Source organism: Physella acuta, unplaced genomic scaffold (genome assembly GCF_028476545.2).
Source record: "Physella acuta isolate Inbredline_101_S28 unplaced genomic scaffold, ASM2847654v3 ptg000127l, whole genome shotgun sequence".
Taxonomy (NCBI): domain Eukaryota; kingdom Metazoa; phylum Mollusca; class Gastropoda; family Physidae; genus Physella; species Physella acuta.
The window spans coordinates 137,501-153,826 of record NW_026731646.1 but is presented as its reverse complement, the minus strand read 5'-3'; the positions used below and the strand labels follow the sequence as shown (position 1 = coordinate 153,826).

Genomic DNA, 16,326 nt, shown 5'->3' with positions numbered 1-16,326 from the left:
AAAATCGTAGATCCGTATAAACTTTTGAGCGATTTCCGATAACCGGAAGTGGTACTTTTCCTACTTTGAATTTTTCAAAAGCCTATAACTTGAGTACTATTTCAGAAAGATAAATGAAATTTCACATGTAAGTAAAATATCTAATTCTCTACCTTCTGTTAAATTTTGAGTAATTTCCGTTGACTGGAAGTAGTAATTTACGCTACTTCCGATTTCTCAAAAAACTAATGTAAATTTTAAAAGAATTAATAATATTGCGCACTATTATGCGCTTTTTTATTTGGCGTTCACTTGGTGTGCAATTAATTTGTCTACGAGATTTTATTCTATTTTTAAAACTTTAAGTATTTAAAATGGATTAAAAATCATGTCTATAGCCCGAGTTCCCATCCCCTGTTATTTTATATAAGAATATTCGAGAAAGTTTAGGGGAGATCACTCCCGGTTTATTTATTTTTTAATTTACCTAAAGCGCATGATTTTTTTTATTAACTACTGATCATTAAAAACAGTTTAAATCACTCTATTGACCTAATTTTTTGGCAAGTTACTGTATTATCTTTAGTGATTTGGTATCAATTAAAGAACTGTCAAAAGTAATTTAATTAAATATCTTAGTATAAAGCTAATAGCATTGGGTAACCGAAGCAGAGGTGAACATATGTTAATAATAATGTTATTCATGTGAGAAGTTTGGCATTCGCTTAAAATCTCCAAAACATATATGTATCATTACGTGTGTATTACATTTATATGTATATATATATATATATATATATATATATATATATATATATATATATATATATATATATATATAGGCCCTATATATATATATATATATATATATATATATAGGCCCTATATATATATATATATATATATATATATATATATATATATATATATATATATATATATATATATATATATATATGTATATATGCCTATATAGTTAGGCTATATATATAGTATATATTTATAAATATATATTCAGTTATCGCTCGCAAGGTGAAAGTTCGCCCCGGGCGCCGGGGGGGGGGGAGGCGCTAAGCCATTCTAGCGAGCTGATTCTCCCAGTTTGGAAACCACTGTTCGAAATTTTTAAATCTTTTAATTTAGAAATTAACCTTTTTTATTTTTTTTATTTTATGAAAATATTAAACACGCAAATAGTCTAGATTCTCCAGATCTAAAGATCTAGAATCTAGTGGTTTCTCGACATTAGTGTTCCGGCCACAAATGGTTTAGCTCGGTAAGTGTATATACCACAACAAATCAAATAGACCGATTATCTACCAATACTTATTACTATTATTATCCTCAGTAGATTTCTAAATCTATTTAGAAGATCTAGTATTTACCAAAGACCTAGATCTTAGTTTAGCGTCGGTTATTATTCCGGAATGGTATAGCAGTAAAAAAGAAACATTGTCACACAGTTCCGGTATCCACCGGAAGTACTGTAAACCATACTTTATTTGGCGTCATCTTTTATTTTTAATGCAGATCGTTTAAAATTTGGATAGATTTATTTTAATTGCGTGTTAAATACTGCTTTATTACTCATTTTGTATTACTAGTATTACTAGTTATTTTTTATGTTTCAGCTAAATATTTCTGCTACTAAACATTGTTTGTCAGGGTTCGTATGCAGTCTGGAAAAAGTCTTGACTTTAAAAAGTCTGGACGGTTCTACACTGTGGTATGACATTTTTCGCTGGGTATCGCAGAAGAAAACCGATTTCTCAGTTAGTACGTCATTGGGGGAGACGGGGAAGAGTGTAAGACATGTATTTTTTTTTTGTTGTTGCTTGATTGACCGTGAAAACTAAGGTCAATGATATCTAAACTTGTATGAACTCACCGTGACCCCCAGTACGTAGATGGTGCTGTTTGGCTAGGTGAGGGAGGAGGGGGAATAAAAGTTACGGCACAGTTCAAGATATGACGTATTAGACTGGGCTACTGTGACATCACAGTGACCCCTCCACCCAAAGGCGTAGCGATGGGGGGGGGGCAGGGGGGTACATATGTTCCCGGAAGTCGACCTTTGGGGGTGCCAAAATGGGTTGTAAAAACAAATTAAAATACTGTCATTTTAGCTTCATTTTTGCATTATAAATAGTTTGAGGAGGGGTGCAAATCGAAAGTTTGAGGGGGGTGCAAATCTAAAATTTGCTCTCGAGGGAGGCGCCAAATTGAAAGTTTGTCCCCGGGCGCCGGGAAGGGTCGCTACGCCTCTGCCTCCACCGTCTCTTGTTGTGTGTTTGGGGGGGGGGTACCGGTAGTTTTTAATAGCAAACAAAAGTTTCTCAACTATAAGCACAAATAATGGCGTGGTTACAAAGGTCTTGTTTCATTTTCAAAATAGTGTACGAACCCGGTTTCTAGTCACTTTTACTCTTTTTGTAATCATTTTTACATCTTTGTAATAATTTTTTACTATTTTCGTAATCTAGATTTTTGTACTTGGCCTAGCAGCTAGCTAGATCTAGATTTAATTAATTAATCGTCGCAAAGCCGCTGCAAGCCAAAAACATTAAATTATTACATTTGACTTCATTATTTATATTTATATTGATATATGTTTTTTTTTTAATTTTTAGATCTACTAATTTAAATCTACTATACCATTTATTCTTGTTTCCTTTTGTCGATTAAAAAATTAAAACATTAATTTACTACAATCGACTTTCAATTTATTTATATTTCAATGGTCAAATAAACCATGGTTTACCGTAACTCTAGTTACCGAAACTCAACAAACATTACCCGATAATTTCCGACGCTAAACTAAGGTTTTACCCTGATATCTTAAGCCTAGAATCCTAGATTTAGATCTTGAGTCGATAGATCTCTATTAGATCTAGATCTATACTAGAATCTAGATCTAGATTTAGATCTATATCAGACTATATCTAGTCTAGAGGCTAGATCTAATGCTAATGGGATAGGATTCTATCCTAGAATCTCTAAAGTACTCTACTCTGTTCTTAATCACACAAATAGTAATAGGCCTAATGGAGAAAGATTTATTAAAGAAAAAGTATGGACTTCCACCCATACCATCTGTGGTCCCCAGCAGTGGGTAGGCATTTTCTGATTTCAAAATTTTCTACTGAAATAATAAGAGTTACTGAGTTAGGCCTAGATCTCTAGATCTATCTAATAATATTATTATTATAAGATTATAAGGTAATCTATCGTTTTGGGTACGTAAAATCGCCCGCGACTAGTAATGTGAAAAACAGGTGACTCCTTACATTTTAATAATTATTTCACATTTTGAGGAGGATTTATGTTTTGAAAAATACAAAAATGTTTCCTTGTTTCATTTATGTACCTGTTTTTAAACAATTGAATTAAAACTTTTCAGTAATAAATGAAGACTAGCGATGTTTCCAACAGAAGCAACCATGCTCATTTACTATAGCAGCCATCTTGTTAAAGTTTTATTTTTATAGACATAGCGCGATTCATTCAGGCGGAAGTCACTCTATTTTACAAATGGCTGCTGTTTATATAGCAAATCTTGCTTGCAGACACTGCTGTTTAAAGCTAATTTCTGGCCTATATTGATATATTTAGCCATTGATTTAGGTTTATTATTCATTTATCTATAATATTTGACACAAACATATCACAATATACTTCTATTACAGCCTTGACAATGAGGTAACGTTTTCGTACATTAATAGCCGCGGGCGATTTTACGTACCCAAAACGATAGATTACCTATTATAATAATAAATAAATCTATCTAGACTAGATCTAGAATCTAGGGTAAGAGATCTAGATCCAGAGGAGAAATAGAATGCATGCATTCCATTGTTTGTTACTGATTCATGATTATACTATAATGTATAATGATAGGCCTACCAAATTTGGTAATCTTTCGTTTTAGTTTAGGTACTAAAATCGCCTGTGACTAACTAGTAGGCCTAGCCTAATGTATGAAAAAGTTACCTCATTGTCAAGGCTTTTAAAGAAGTAGTAGGGCCTATATTGAAACTATAATTATACTATATTCAAGTATATTCAAGTATATTGTGATATATTTGTGTCAAATATTATAGAATAGATAAATAATAAAGCTAAATCAATGGCTAAATAATAAATATATCAATAGGCGGTAATCTATCATTTTAGGTACGTAAAATCGCCAGCAGCTTGTAATGTACAAAAAAGTTAACTCATTGTCAAGGCTTAAGGCCTAATAGAAGTATGTTGTGATATATGTGTGTCAAATATTATAGATAAATGAATAATAAATCAATGACAATGGCTAAATATATTAATACTAGCCGTCCCTGCCAGGCCCTGCTCTGGCATCTGTGAAAACCTTTCTGTTAAAGACCATTACCTGTGTGTTTAGTAATCATCATAAACCCGGCACTGCCCACCCAAACCACAACCAACCAAAACAACAAAACGCAAACATAACGCTAACACAATTACAAATACAAACGAAAACAAAAACCTAACAACAAACCCAACCACAAACACCAATACAAACACAAAGAAAAAACAAACAAAAAAGGAAACGAAAAAAAAACCTAACAACAAACCCAACCACAACCACAACACCAATACGAACACAAAGAAAAAAACGAAAAAGCAAACGAAAACAAACCAAATCCAAACGCAAAACCAACTACAAACACAAACACAAACCCAAAGAAAAAAACACAAACGAAAAAGCAAACGAAAACAAACCAAATCCAAACTCAAAACCTAATACAAACACATACCCAAAGAAAAAAACACAAACGAAAACGAAAAAAGCTTAAAAATCGACTATAGTACCCCAGCTTATTCATAGTCTTTTTGCACTCACTTAAACGAACGTAGGTGCCAAACCAAACCAAATGAACAATTATAATACTCCAAGCTTATTCGTAAAATACCTACAACATTTGCACTTGATCAATCCCCGCTAATTATGTAATTATTTTTTTCCCCAACACCAAAACAAAGTAATAAAAAGTAAATTCTTTTCCACTAATGCAATGTTTTATAAAGGGAAGTAATTGTGTTTTCCTAATTTATCAAAGGGAAGTAAGTGCTAAAGGACTAAATATAAATAATTTTCAGACATAATTAGAATTTTTGTTATTTTTTAATAATAGTCTAACACTTTAATTCATCGAAGTATGTCAACGACAAACATATGTATTTTTACATACAGAATTGAGCTTTATATATTAGATAGGCAAGAAATTATCTTTAAACAACAGTGTTTGCGACAGAGCCGGCGTTAGGGGGTGACGAACGGGGCGGTCGCCATATATCAGGTGGCATTAAACAGAGTGATTTATTATTATTTTTTGGAAGAAAGTTAAAACTGTTGTTATGTTGTGTCACCTTAAGGATTCACCCGTTCAATAATTAGGCAATAATGATTTTGGTTTTAAAATAATGTATGAATTCTAAACAAATTTTGAAGTCTATACTGTTTTGATACATCAGGCCGAGTTCGCTGTATTGTAAACTTTATTTTCCTAATTATTCGGCACGTGATTAAATTTTCTTAAGTGATTTGGTATGAATTACATAACTGTCAAAAGTGATTTAATATCTTAGCAAAGGAAAAAAAAAACTACGAACATTGGGTTAATACATGGGAATGGGAGAGATAAACATCTGTTATTATAGTGGAAAGTTTGACATTAGCTTATGTTATAAACTCCAAAACATTTGTGTTATTGTGTGTACATCACATTATATAGGTCTTTCTACATACATACATATATATATATATATATATATATATATATATATATATATATATATATATATATATATATATATATATATATATATATATATATATATAATGGAAAGGCCCCGCGCAGATGGTTGGCCCTAGGCCCAGCGTATTCCTAACGCCGGCTCTGGTTTGCGAGCAGGATTTGCTATAAAAAAGCGGCCATCTGTAAGTTAGAGTGGCTTCCCCTGAATCTTGCGCTATAAGTTTACTATAAAAAAAAAAAAGATGGCTGCTATAGTAAATGAGCATGGTTGCATCTGTTGGAAACATCGCTAGTCTTCATTTATTACTGAAAAGTTTTAATTCAGTTGTTAAAAAACAGGTGCATAAATGAAACAAGGAAAAAAAAATTATTTTTCAAAACATAAATCCTCCTCAAAATGTGAAATAGTTATTAAAATTCAAGGAGTCACCTGTTTTTCACATTACTAGTCGCATGCGATTTACCTACCTAAAACGATAGATTGCCCCAAATTTATTTTACAAGAAGTAACCTAACAGCTAGATCTATGCTCAATAATACTCCAAACGTTTTAATTATTTTTAAATTCTGTATAAGTTAGACCCCTTCTAAAAAGGGTGAACGGAAAAAAGTCACAGGAAAAAAAACACAGGAAACAAGTCACAGTTTTTGCTAGTAAAAAAGTCACAGAGCATAAAATTTTTGGAAAAAAAATAATCTTTTAATAAATATTTTTATTTTAATTGTTGAGAATTGTATAATTTTGGGTGTTTATTGATGTGGGTTGTTGTTGTTTTTAGCATATTTATAAACATAAAAGCATTGTGGTTTATAACACTAATAAGTAAAATTACTGTAACCTAATTTTCACAGCCACCACAACTTTTGTCAGGAATTTAGTTAAATACGCTCTAGAAATGTTAATTATAAGCGAATTTTAGGCACATCATTGTGTTTTGCATTTTTTTTTTGCCATTCCTCGGTCGGCTTCTCCTCAGGCGGCCTTGTCCGTCCATATTGTGTAAGATGTGTTGTTGACGTTTTGCGTCAATGACAGCCTTTGTACCGTGTCGGGTTTCTGCTTTGATCCTTTACTTTGTTATGTAATGAGCGTGATAAATGTGTGCAGAACAGGTGTTTGACCTATTGTTGCAATGAGTTGAGGGCAGCAAGTCACAATAACAATGTCTTTATGCCTTTTTGCTCTAATTTAAAGTTAGTATTTAACAAATACTATGAAAAGGAGAAGGTTGGAACATTTTATTGAATTTTATTAAATATTATATGTATAAAGGAATTAAAACGTATATTCTTCACACTAAATATTTACGTGTTATAAATATTACTATACGTAACAACCTACGCATATTTCATTATATTTAATTAATCTAAGTTGATTTGCACTTTCTGAATATTTAATAAATAAAAGTATTAACAAATTCCATGCAAATATAAATTTGTGACTTTTTTTCCTGTGACTTATTTACCTGTGACTTTTTTCCTACAATCCTAAAAAAGAGGGGGAAACTATTCAATACCCCATGGGCATGGCATACCTAACTAATAAACTCATATATAGGGGCCTACTAATATAGGTCTAGTAATAGATAATCTATTTTTTATTCCTACAATTAATAGGCCTAATTTAATAGCTTTATTAATGGGTCTACCACGAATTCCCGAAAGACACTTGCCCAAATGCTGTTTGCCAGAAGGCCAAATTCCTAAATGGACACTTGCCCGAATGCGACAAATGCCCTTTATGGACACTTGCCCAAATGCGACAAATGCCCGAAAGCCACTTGCCTCAAGGCTGTTTGCCCAAAAAATGTTATCAATATATATTACCAAATAGTCATTCGTAATCAATTTAATTTTGTAATTTTGATAAACAATACATATATTAGAAATGAGAAGATATAAATTAAAAGTCCTAGGATTAAGTGAGACATGATGGAATGGCAGTGGCCAAACTAGGTTGGTCTCGGGAGAGACTGTCATCTATTCAGGCCACGAGGACGAAGATCATGAACACACACAAGGTGTAGCCATAATGATGTCTCTAGAAACAACAAATGCTTTGATTGCATGGGAACCAGTCTCGCCAAGTCTCATAGCAGCTTGTTTCAATGCCAAGGGAAAGAAAACAACTTTAATCCAGTGCTATGCACCCACAAATGCTGCAACAGATGAAGAGAAAGAGGACTTCTACAGCGCCCTGCAAGCTCAAATTGACAAATCACCAAAAAGAGATATAAAGATAGTAATGGGAGACATGAATACCAAGATTGGAACAGAAAATAAAGATTGGGAGCTCACAATGGGGAAAAATGGAATAGGCGCAATAAACGAAAACGGGGAACTCTTTGCTGATTTCTGCGAATTCAATGATCTAATTATAGGGGGGACAATTTTCTCTCATAAAGATATACATAAGACCACCTAGATGGCAAAACAAGAACCAAATAGATCACATCACAGTCTCCAGAAAGTTGAGAAGAAGTTTAATGGATGTTAGGGAGAAACGAGGTGCGGATGCAGCCAACTGGTGGTTGCAATACTAAAATAAAAACTAAAATCCTACAGGGATCGAGCTGATAAACCGCACTTTAAATTCAATACAACATATCTTAAGGAGTCCAAAAATAAAGGAAGACTTTAACTGCGCAGTAAAAAATAGGTATGATGCACTCTCCAGTCTGGCAGAAGAAACAGTAGAGCAAAAATGGCTAGGAATACAGGAACTATGGAATTCAACATGCACTGACATATTGGGAAGAAAAAAAAATGAGCAAAAAGAATGGATCACAATAGAGACATGGGCCAAAATTGAAGATAGAAAAGAAATAAAACAGAAGATGAACAAATGTAAGGAGGAAAAAGAGAAAATAAACCTCAGAACACATTATTGTGAAGTAAATAGCATGGTCAGGAAAAGTGCTAAGAAGACAAAAGACAGTCCATACAAGAGATGATAGCGAAGGCAGAAACTGCAGCACGACAAGGAAAAATGAAGAGGCTCTATGAAGTAACCAGGACCCTATCAGGCAAAAATATTAATACCAACAAACCAGTGAAGGATAAAGTAGGAAATATCTTATCAAGTGACACAGAACAGAGAGACAGATGGGTACAGCACTTTGTGGAGATTTTAAACAATCCTCTCTCATCAAACATCTCTGATATACCACCCGCAAATCACCTACTAAATGTGTGTACAGATCCACCCACAAAGTTAGAAACAATAAGAACAATAAAGAACATGGCAAAGCAGTTGGCCCAGACGGCATCCCACCAGAGGCACTCAAATCAGACCCAGCCATATCAGCAGACATACTACACCCTCTACTTCGGCAGATTTGGGAAGAAGAGATAATCCCATCTGACTGGAAACTGGGCTACCTGATAAAACTGCCAAAGAAGGAAGACCTGACACAATGCAACAACTGGAGAGGGATAATGCTTCTTTCAGTCCCAAGTAAGGTGCTGACAAGAATCATCCTCGAGAGACTTAGAGATGCCTTGGACAAAAAGCTGAGACAAGAACAAGCTGGTTTTTGTCAAGACAGGTCATGTACTGACCACATTGCCACGCTGCGCATCATTATTGAACAGTCCCTTGAGTGGCAATCCCCCTATACATGATTTTTGTCGACTTCGGAAAGGCGTTTGACAGTGTGAATAGAGATATTATCTGGAAGCTAATGAGCCACTATGGAATACCCCAAAAATTTATATCTATCACTCAGAAACTATATGAACACTCCACCAGTCAGGTAATACACAAGGGAAAACTAACAAAACCATTAACTGTGATGACGGGAGTAAGACAGGAATGTATGCTATCGCCAATGATATTCTTGATGGTAATCGACTGGATCATGCTGAAAACCACAAAAAACGACACAGGAATCCAGTGGTTTCACCAAAAGGCTGGAAGATCTTGATTTTGCAGATGACATCTGCCTGCTGTCTCACAAGCATCAACATACACAAGCCCAACTAAATCTGCTATCTGAAAAAGCCTCCTAAGTTGGACTAAAAATAAATATAAATAAAACTGAGGTCATCAGAATCAATAACAGCCAGGACCTGCCCATACAGCTAAATGGAGAAGATTTACGAGAAACAAACACATTCACATATCTGGGAGGCGTGATCAATAAGGATGGGGGAGCAGACGAGGACATAAAATGCCGTATCAACAAGGCTAGATGTGCCTTCAACTCACTGCGCCCGATGTGGAGCAAAATTAGGATTTTCAACACAAATGTCAAGGCAGTGTTGCTCTATGGCTCTGAGACTTGGAGGGCGACAAAGACAAATACTGATAGGCTACAGGTGTTTGTAAACAAATGCTTATGCCATATACTTAAAATAAGATGGCCAGACAAAATATCAAACAAAGACCTGTGGCAAATTTTTAAGCAACAGCCAATAGAGAAAGATATCAAGGCCCGTAAATGGGGATGGATTGGACACACGTTAAGAAGAGAAAAAGAAAACATAGCAAAACATGCTATGGACTGGAATCCCCAGGGAAAAAGGAGGGTGGGTCGGCCAAGGAAAACATGGAAAAGAACGGTTGAGGAAGAGGCGAAAACAGCTGGGCTCACGTGGGCACAGATTAAGGGAGCAGCCCAAAACCGAGTCCGCTGGAAATGTGTAGTTGCAGCCCTTTGCTCCCTAGGGGTCACAAAGGAATGATGATGACATATATTAGCAAAAATAAATGGAAAATATTTAATATAATAACACACATACATTATTAATTAATTTGTATTTGCTATAAAAAGTGTACAAATATATTCTCTTTTCAATGTATAAAACAAGACCAAAACTATTTTCTTTCCTCTCAGATTTTTAAATGAATCTTTCTTTATTAAGTAATCGCTTCAACACATTGTCTAAACAATGTGCATTAAATAAAGATCAAACATAAAAGACTAACTTTAGTTTTTAAACTTGTCGTCTAGACCCCGCCTCTTTCTTTTGTTGAATGATCACCTCACAAGTTAAGCATAACAAGATAAATCAAACAAGCGCGCTTCTGGTCAATGTTGCGAGCTGCCGCGCCGGCTACACAAGGTGGTCAAAACTTACATCAAAAGAATGTTAAGATACGGGCCCCAACATCACCTTACATTTAATAAAAAAGTTTTTTTTTACTGCAATTTCTCACATTTAAAAAAATAAAAGCTAAATTATTAAAATATAAACAAATTTGTTTGTATGCTTAAAACTGTGTTGATTATCAAAATTTCAAAATTGAATTATGAATGTCTATGTAGTTACATAAATTTTTTATTCAATTTTTACATTTTTCGAGCGAACAACCATCAGGCAAGTGTCCATTTGGGCATTTGTCGCATTCGGGCAAGTGTCCATTCTGGCAGTTGGGCAAGTGTTTTTCGAGAAAACGTCCGGCTCCCTCTATTAATAAAACTATTATTAATACTAAAAACGAATAGTATTTTGTTTGCAACCACAACATGACAATATATTTTTCTGCAGTGAAAAAATGAAGCAGTTTTAAATTTCCTTTGGGATTAGCCATCTTCTGATTGTAATTGCCTCAAAGTTCGTTTGCTAACACATTGAGCGTGGTAGAATACAGCAGCTAGATTTGACAACACTCGAGCTCCAAGTTCGAATCTGGGGTTATCACTACTGATAATCATTGTCTTTTGATATTTTATTTTTTCATATTGCAAGTGTCAGGTGTAATTTAGTGTAAAGATTTTTTTAGAATCCTTGTTTTTTTTTAATCTATTAAAGTTTAAAAAAATAGCATTATCCAAGAATTTTCTAACATCGTCACTCGCTTACGTTTTCTTGCCCGCTGGCAAAAAATTCCACCCTGGTTAGCGGGGGGCACTAAGTTCAGCAGGCCTATAGCATTCATCACTCGAATGAACTCAATTGCTATTTGAGATCATCTGTGACTTCACTCTCACCCCCCGCCATCCAAGCATATTAAAAAAAACAGGCTTACTTCTGGTTGTTTCTGTAAGTTCATATATGCCTATAGACTTTTAACTCTATCTAGTATCAAGCATTCCACCAGATAGCAGTAAAAACATTTATTTTACTTTATATATATATACTAGCGTACCCGTCCCCGCGCATTGCCACGGGAATAGAAGAAAGTCCGACAAAATGTATAAGAAGGGTTTCATCCATGCGTTACCAATCCTATAATCTTAGACCCGTGACCTTGTTTTCTAAAAACGAGTTCTTTAAATGTAAACAATGCGCTTGGATCATAAATATCGGGACACGGGTTTACCTACATTACCGCTTGAAAACCTTGAGTGTACATTAATCACTCGCCGAAATAATGAGGTAGAACACACTTCGGTGACCGACCATGTGTCAGGGACGTAGAGGGTCGCTCTCAGGAGCCTCCCCCGTTTAAACGACCGTACAGGCACATAGTAATGCCCCTGGCTCCTTTAAACTAACAAGCGCTATCGTGCCAAATAGCATCCTGTTAACAATGATGCAGATTGTGTCATGCGCTAAAGTAATACAAATTAACAGAGTTTTTTGTTTAACACATAAAAAAAAAATTATTTGAGGTGTTTTAAACATCAGTGTGACTGATGCAATATGTTAGCGTTACTAATGCTCTATTATTAGATGCTCGATCTCAATTCCTTATTGGATTGTTTTAAAATAGATGCTGATTGCATCATTCGCAAAGTGAAGAAACTGTTAGGATTTATTTACGGACAAAAAGAAACATCCCAGTTAGTAAACTAACTTTGGTAAATTTTTCTTATTATTAAAATAAAACGTATTACATGGCCCTCAGCGGCCCACGTGAGCCTTTAGGGGCTGAAATTGAAATATTTGTTTGCAGCCTAATCGCACGCCTGATTTAATTTAGTGAGCGTTTGTAACGCCCCATCCTATCCAATGTTTATCACACTGTTTAGACAGAACGTAGTCACCATAGCGCTCACCGGAAAGACTAGGGCGCCAAATCGCATCCTGCCAGGGGGGGGGGGGGGGGAGGAGGTTCATTCAAAATTAATAATATATGTATATATATATGTATATATATATGTATGTATATATATATGTATATATATATATGTATGTGTATATATATGTATGTATATATATATGTACGTAATATATATGTATGTATATATATGTATGTATATGTATGTATATATATTTGTATATATATATGTATATATCTATGTATATATGTGTGTATAGTTATGTATAAATATATGTATGTATATGTATTTATATATATGAATAAATATATGTCTGTATATATATGTATAAATTGTGTATGTATATATATATGTATAAATATATGTATGTATATATATGAATAAATATTTGTATGTATATATATGAATAAATTTATGTACGTATATATATGAATAAATTATGAATGTATATATGTATGTATATATAAATGTATATATATAAATGGTATATATATGTGTATATATATGTATGTAAATATATGCATATATATATTTGTATGTATATATATGTGTATATATATGCATATATATATTTGTATGTATCTCTATAAATATATGCTAGTGTACCCGTCCCGCGCGTTGCGACGGTGATTGAAGGAGGGTTTCATCCTTACGTGTGACTGATGCAATATTGTAGCGTTACTAATGGTCTATTATTAGATGTCGATCTCAATTTCTGACTGGATCGTCTAATAATAGATGCTTATTGCATCATTCGCAAAGTGATGAAACTCTACAGTAGGCTCCTCATGTTCAAAAAGTTATTTTTTTCATCTTTCGCAAGATGACGAAACTGTACAGAAGGATTTCCTCGCGTTACAAAGTTATTTTTAGAAGCCTGTTGTAGCTTTACCGCTGAATATAGTAGTACCCCTTACTCGCTATGCAGGTTGTCGATTAACGGATGCCAAGTGCCAACATAGTCGCTCTAAAACTTTGGGCGCCAAACCGTGTATTGACGAAAATTGTACCCTACATGGCGCCGCCCATAAGAAACTTTTGTTTTCTTTTTCGCAGAAATATTCTCGGGAGTATTCTCATCTACTCCCTAAAGTTTCATGGCACTCGGATGAACCGCATCCGAGTTTTATTTTTTATATACCGTGTATAGAGAAAAAAATCGCTCTCCCCTGGGGCGCCGCCCTTGCAATATTAAAAAAAATTTTTTTTTTTGCAGAACCCTACCATTGAGGGATCTAATCATCTCCCTAAAGTTTCATTGTACACGGGTGAACGGTGTGAAACCGAAATAGACTTAAATTTTTATAAACCGTATATAGAGAAAAATCGCACCCTCCCGTGGCGCCGCCCTTGCAAAATTAAAAAAGGACGTTTTTTTTTACAGAAACCTTTCCTGAAGTGTTCTAATCAACTCCCCAAAGTTTGATGGCGATCGGATGAACCGCAATCGACGTTTATTTTTATATACCATGTATAGAGAAAATCGCTTCTTCCTGTTGCGCCGCCCTTGCAAATTTAAAAATGATTTTTAACGGAACCCTTCCCGGAGTGTTCTAATCAAGTCCTCAAAGTTTCATGGCTATCGAATGAACGATGCCAAACCAAAATCGACTTTTATTTTTATATACCGTATATTGAGAAAAATCGCACCCTCTCGTGGCGCCGCCCTTGCGAAATTAAAAATGATTTTTTTTACAGAACCCTTCCATAGAGTGTTATAATTAACTCCCCAAAGTCTCATGGCTATCGGATTAAGGGTGTCAAACCAAAATCGACTTTTACTTTTATATACCGTATATTGAGAAAAATCGCACACTCCCGTGGCTCCGCCCATACGAAATTAAAAATTATTTGTTTACAGTATTTTTATATACAGCACATAGAGAAATATCGCACCCTCCCGTGGCGCCGCCCTTGCGTAATTAAAAATGATTTTTTATAGAACCCTTCCCTAGAGTTTCATAATGAACTCCTCAAAGTTTCATGCCTATCAGATGAACAGTGTCACCGCAATTCACTTTTATTATTTTTATATACCGTATATAGAGGAAAATTGCACCCCCCGTGGCGCCGGCCTTGCGAAATTAAAAATTTTTTTTACAGAACCCTTCCTTAGAGTGTTATTATGAACTCCCCAAAGTCAGATGAACAATGTCAAATCAAAATCGACTTTTTATTTTTATATATCGTATATAGAGAAAAACGAATCGCGCCCTGCCGGGGCGCCACCCCTGCAAATTTGAAATATTTTTTTTCGCAGAAACATCCCCAGGAATATATTAACAACTTCCCAAAGTTGACTGCGATGTGATAAGAGGTGTGGTAATGCATAAAAGACACACAGACAGACACACAGGCAGACACACATACATTGCTTTATATATATATATATATATATATATATATATATATAATATATATATATATATATATATATATATATATATATATATATATATATATATATATATATATATATATATATATATATATATATATATATATATATACACACACACATTCTTATATCCTGCTTGAAATTATAGAATTATTGCAATTATTCCTCTAGAGCACAGGTTAAACGCAACATGATTAGAAAAAAAGATTACAGTCCTGTATATTGGGACAAGTATTTTGAAAATAAACATGATGTTCAAACTTATACTGGAGATGTATCCTTGTATAAAGCACCAATTGTTTGTCTTAAAATTTGTGCTTTTTTTCTTTGTTGCTAGTTTAAAAATGTTCTCACTATTCTTTTAGTAAATTCTTAATACTCAGATTAATCTTCCTTGCATTCTAATAATGTCAAACTGAGATATATGTATTTTTAAGAAACTAGTTATGGTCTGCTTTTGTTTTACTTACTTGTACATCATGTTCTGAATATAATGAAATTATAGTTACTGATGATTTCACTTAGGAAAATTTTTTAACGTTGCTATTCATATGTTCATAATTGGAAACCTTAATTTTGTAATAAAAAAGTATATAGTAAATTGGTTTCCCAAGTAATTTTTCTTTACAAACAAGGTATTTCGAGTATATGAACGTGGTGATGAAGGTCCAGTGCTTTTTTTTCTGCATGGTGGAGGCTTCTCAGCTTTATCCTGGTCGCTATTATCAGTGAGTTAAAAATTGTTAGTAGTGGCTCATTTCCTGTTGAAAAGTAAAAGCTATAAAATTTAGTTTGTTAAATTTTTTTTGGTCTCTAATTCAACAGTAAAGTAAAATTACTCATTGGATAAAAATAAAATTTAGTGAACTGAATGGAAGCTGAAAAACTTCAGCCAGATAAACCATCTTTTATTTACATAATGCCAGCTCCAATCCCAGATAAAGAAATATGGTAGAATTCCCCGTAAAACAAAAATATGCTACAGAATATACAAACACATCAAACAAACAAGGGCTTAGAGAGGAAGTTTTTTCTTTATTGGAGCTTATGAAATGTGCTAGTGAAAATGTTCAGCAAGCTAGCATGCCAGCAAATCTACTGATGATCAAGCAAAAACCATATAGGGACCTGGAATGTTAGAACCATGTACATGTTTGGTAGAACATTATTTCCACACAAGGCCTCCTACAAGACCACATACAGTTCCCTTGACAGAAAAACT

General features: G+C 34.0%; 1 protein-coding gene across 6 annotated transcripts in view; it reads left to right on the top strand.

Annotated features, from left to right (window-relative positions):
* Nucleotides 1–1,337: 1,337 nt before the first annotated feature.
* Nucleotides 1,338–16,326, top strand: part of LOC131934994 (protein phosphatase methylesterase 1) — a 52,064-nt gene continuing 37,075 nt past the window's right edge. Inside the window, exons 1-4 of one of the 6 annotated variants that reach the window (XM_059291272.1) lie at nt 1,338–1,356; nt 3,019–3,091; nt 15,276–15,378; nt 15,740–15,832. In XM_059291272.1, coding sequence (XP_059147255.1) covers nt 3,024–3,091; nt 15,276–15,378; nt 15,740–15,832 — 264 coding nt within the window. In that variant the 5' untranslated portion in view covers nt 1,338–1,356; nt 3,019–3,023. Of the gene's footprint in view, nt 1,357–1,699; nt 1,706–2,807; nt 3,092–3,847; nt 3,891–11,530; nt 11,745–12,362; nt 12,488–15,275; nt 15,379–15,739; nt 15,833–16,326 lie in introns of those variants that run through there. The other 5 variants (XM_059291273.1, XM_059291269.1, XM_059291271.1 and 2 more) reach the window with 5 other exon arrangements.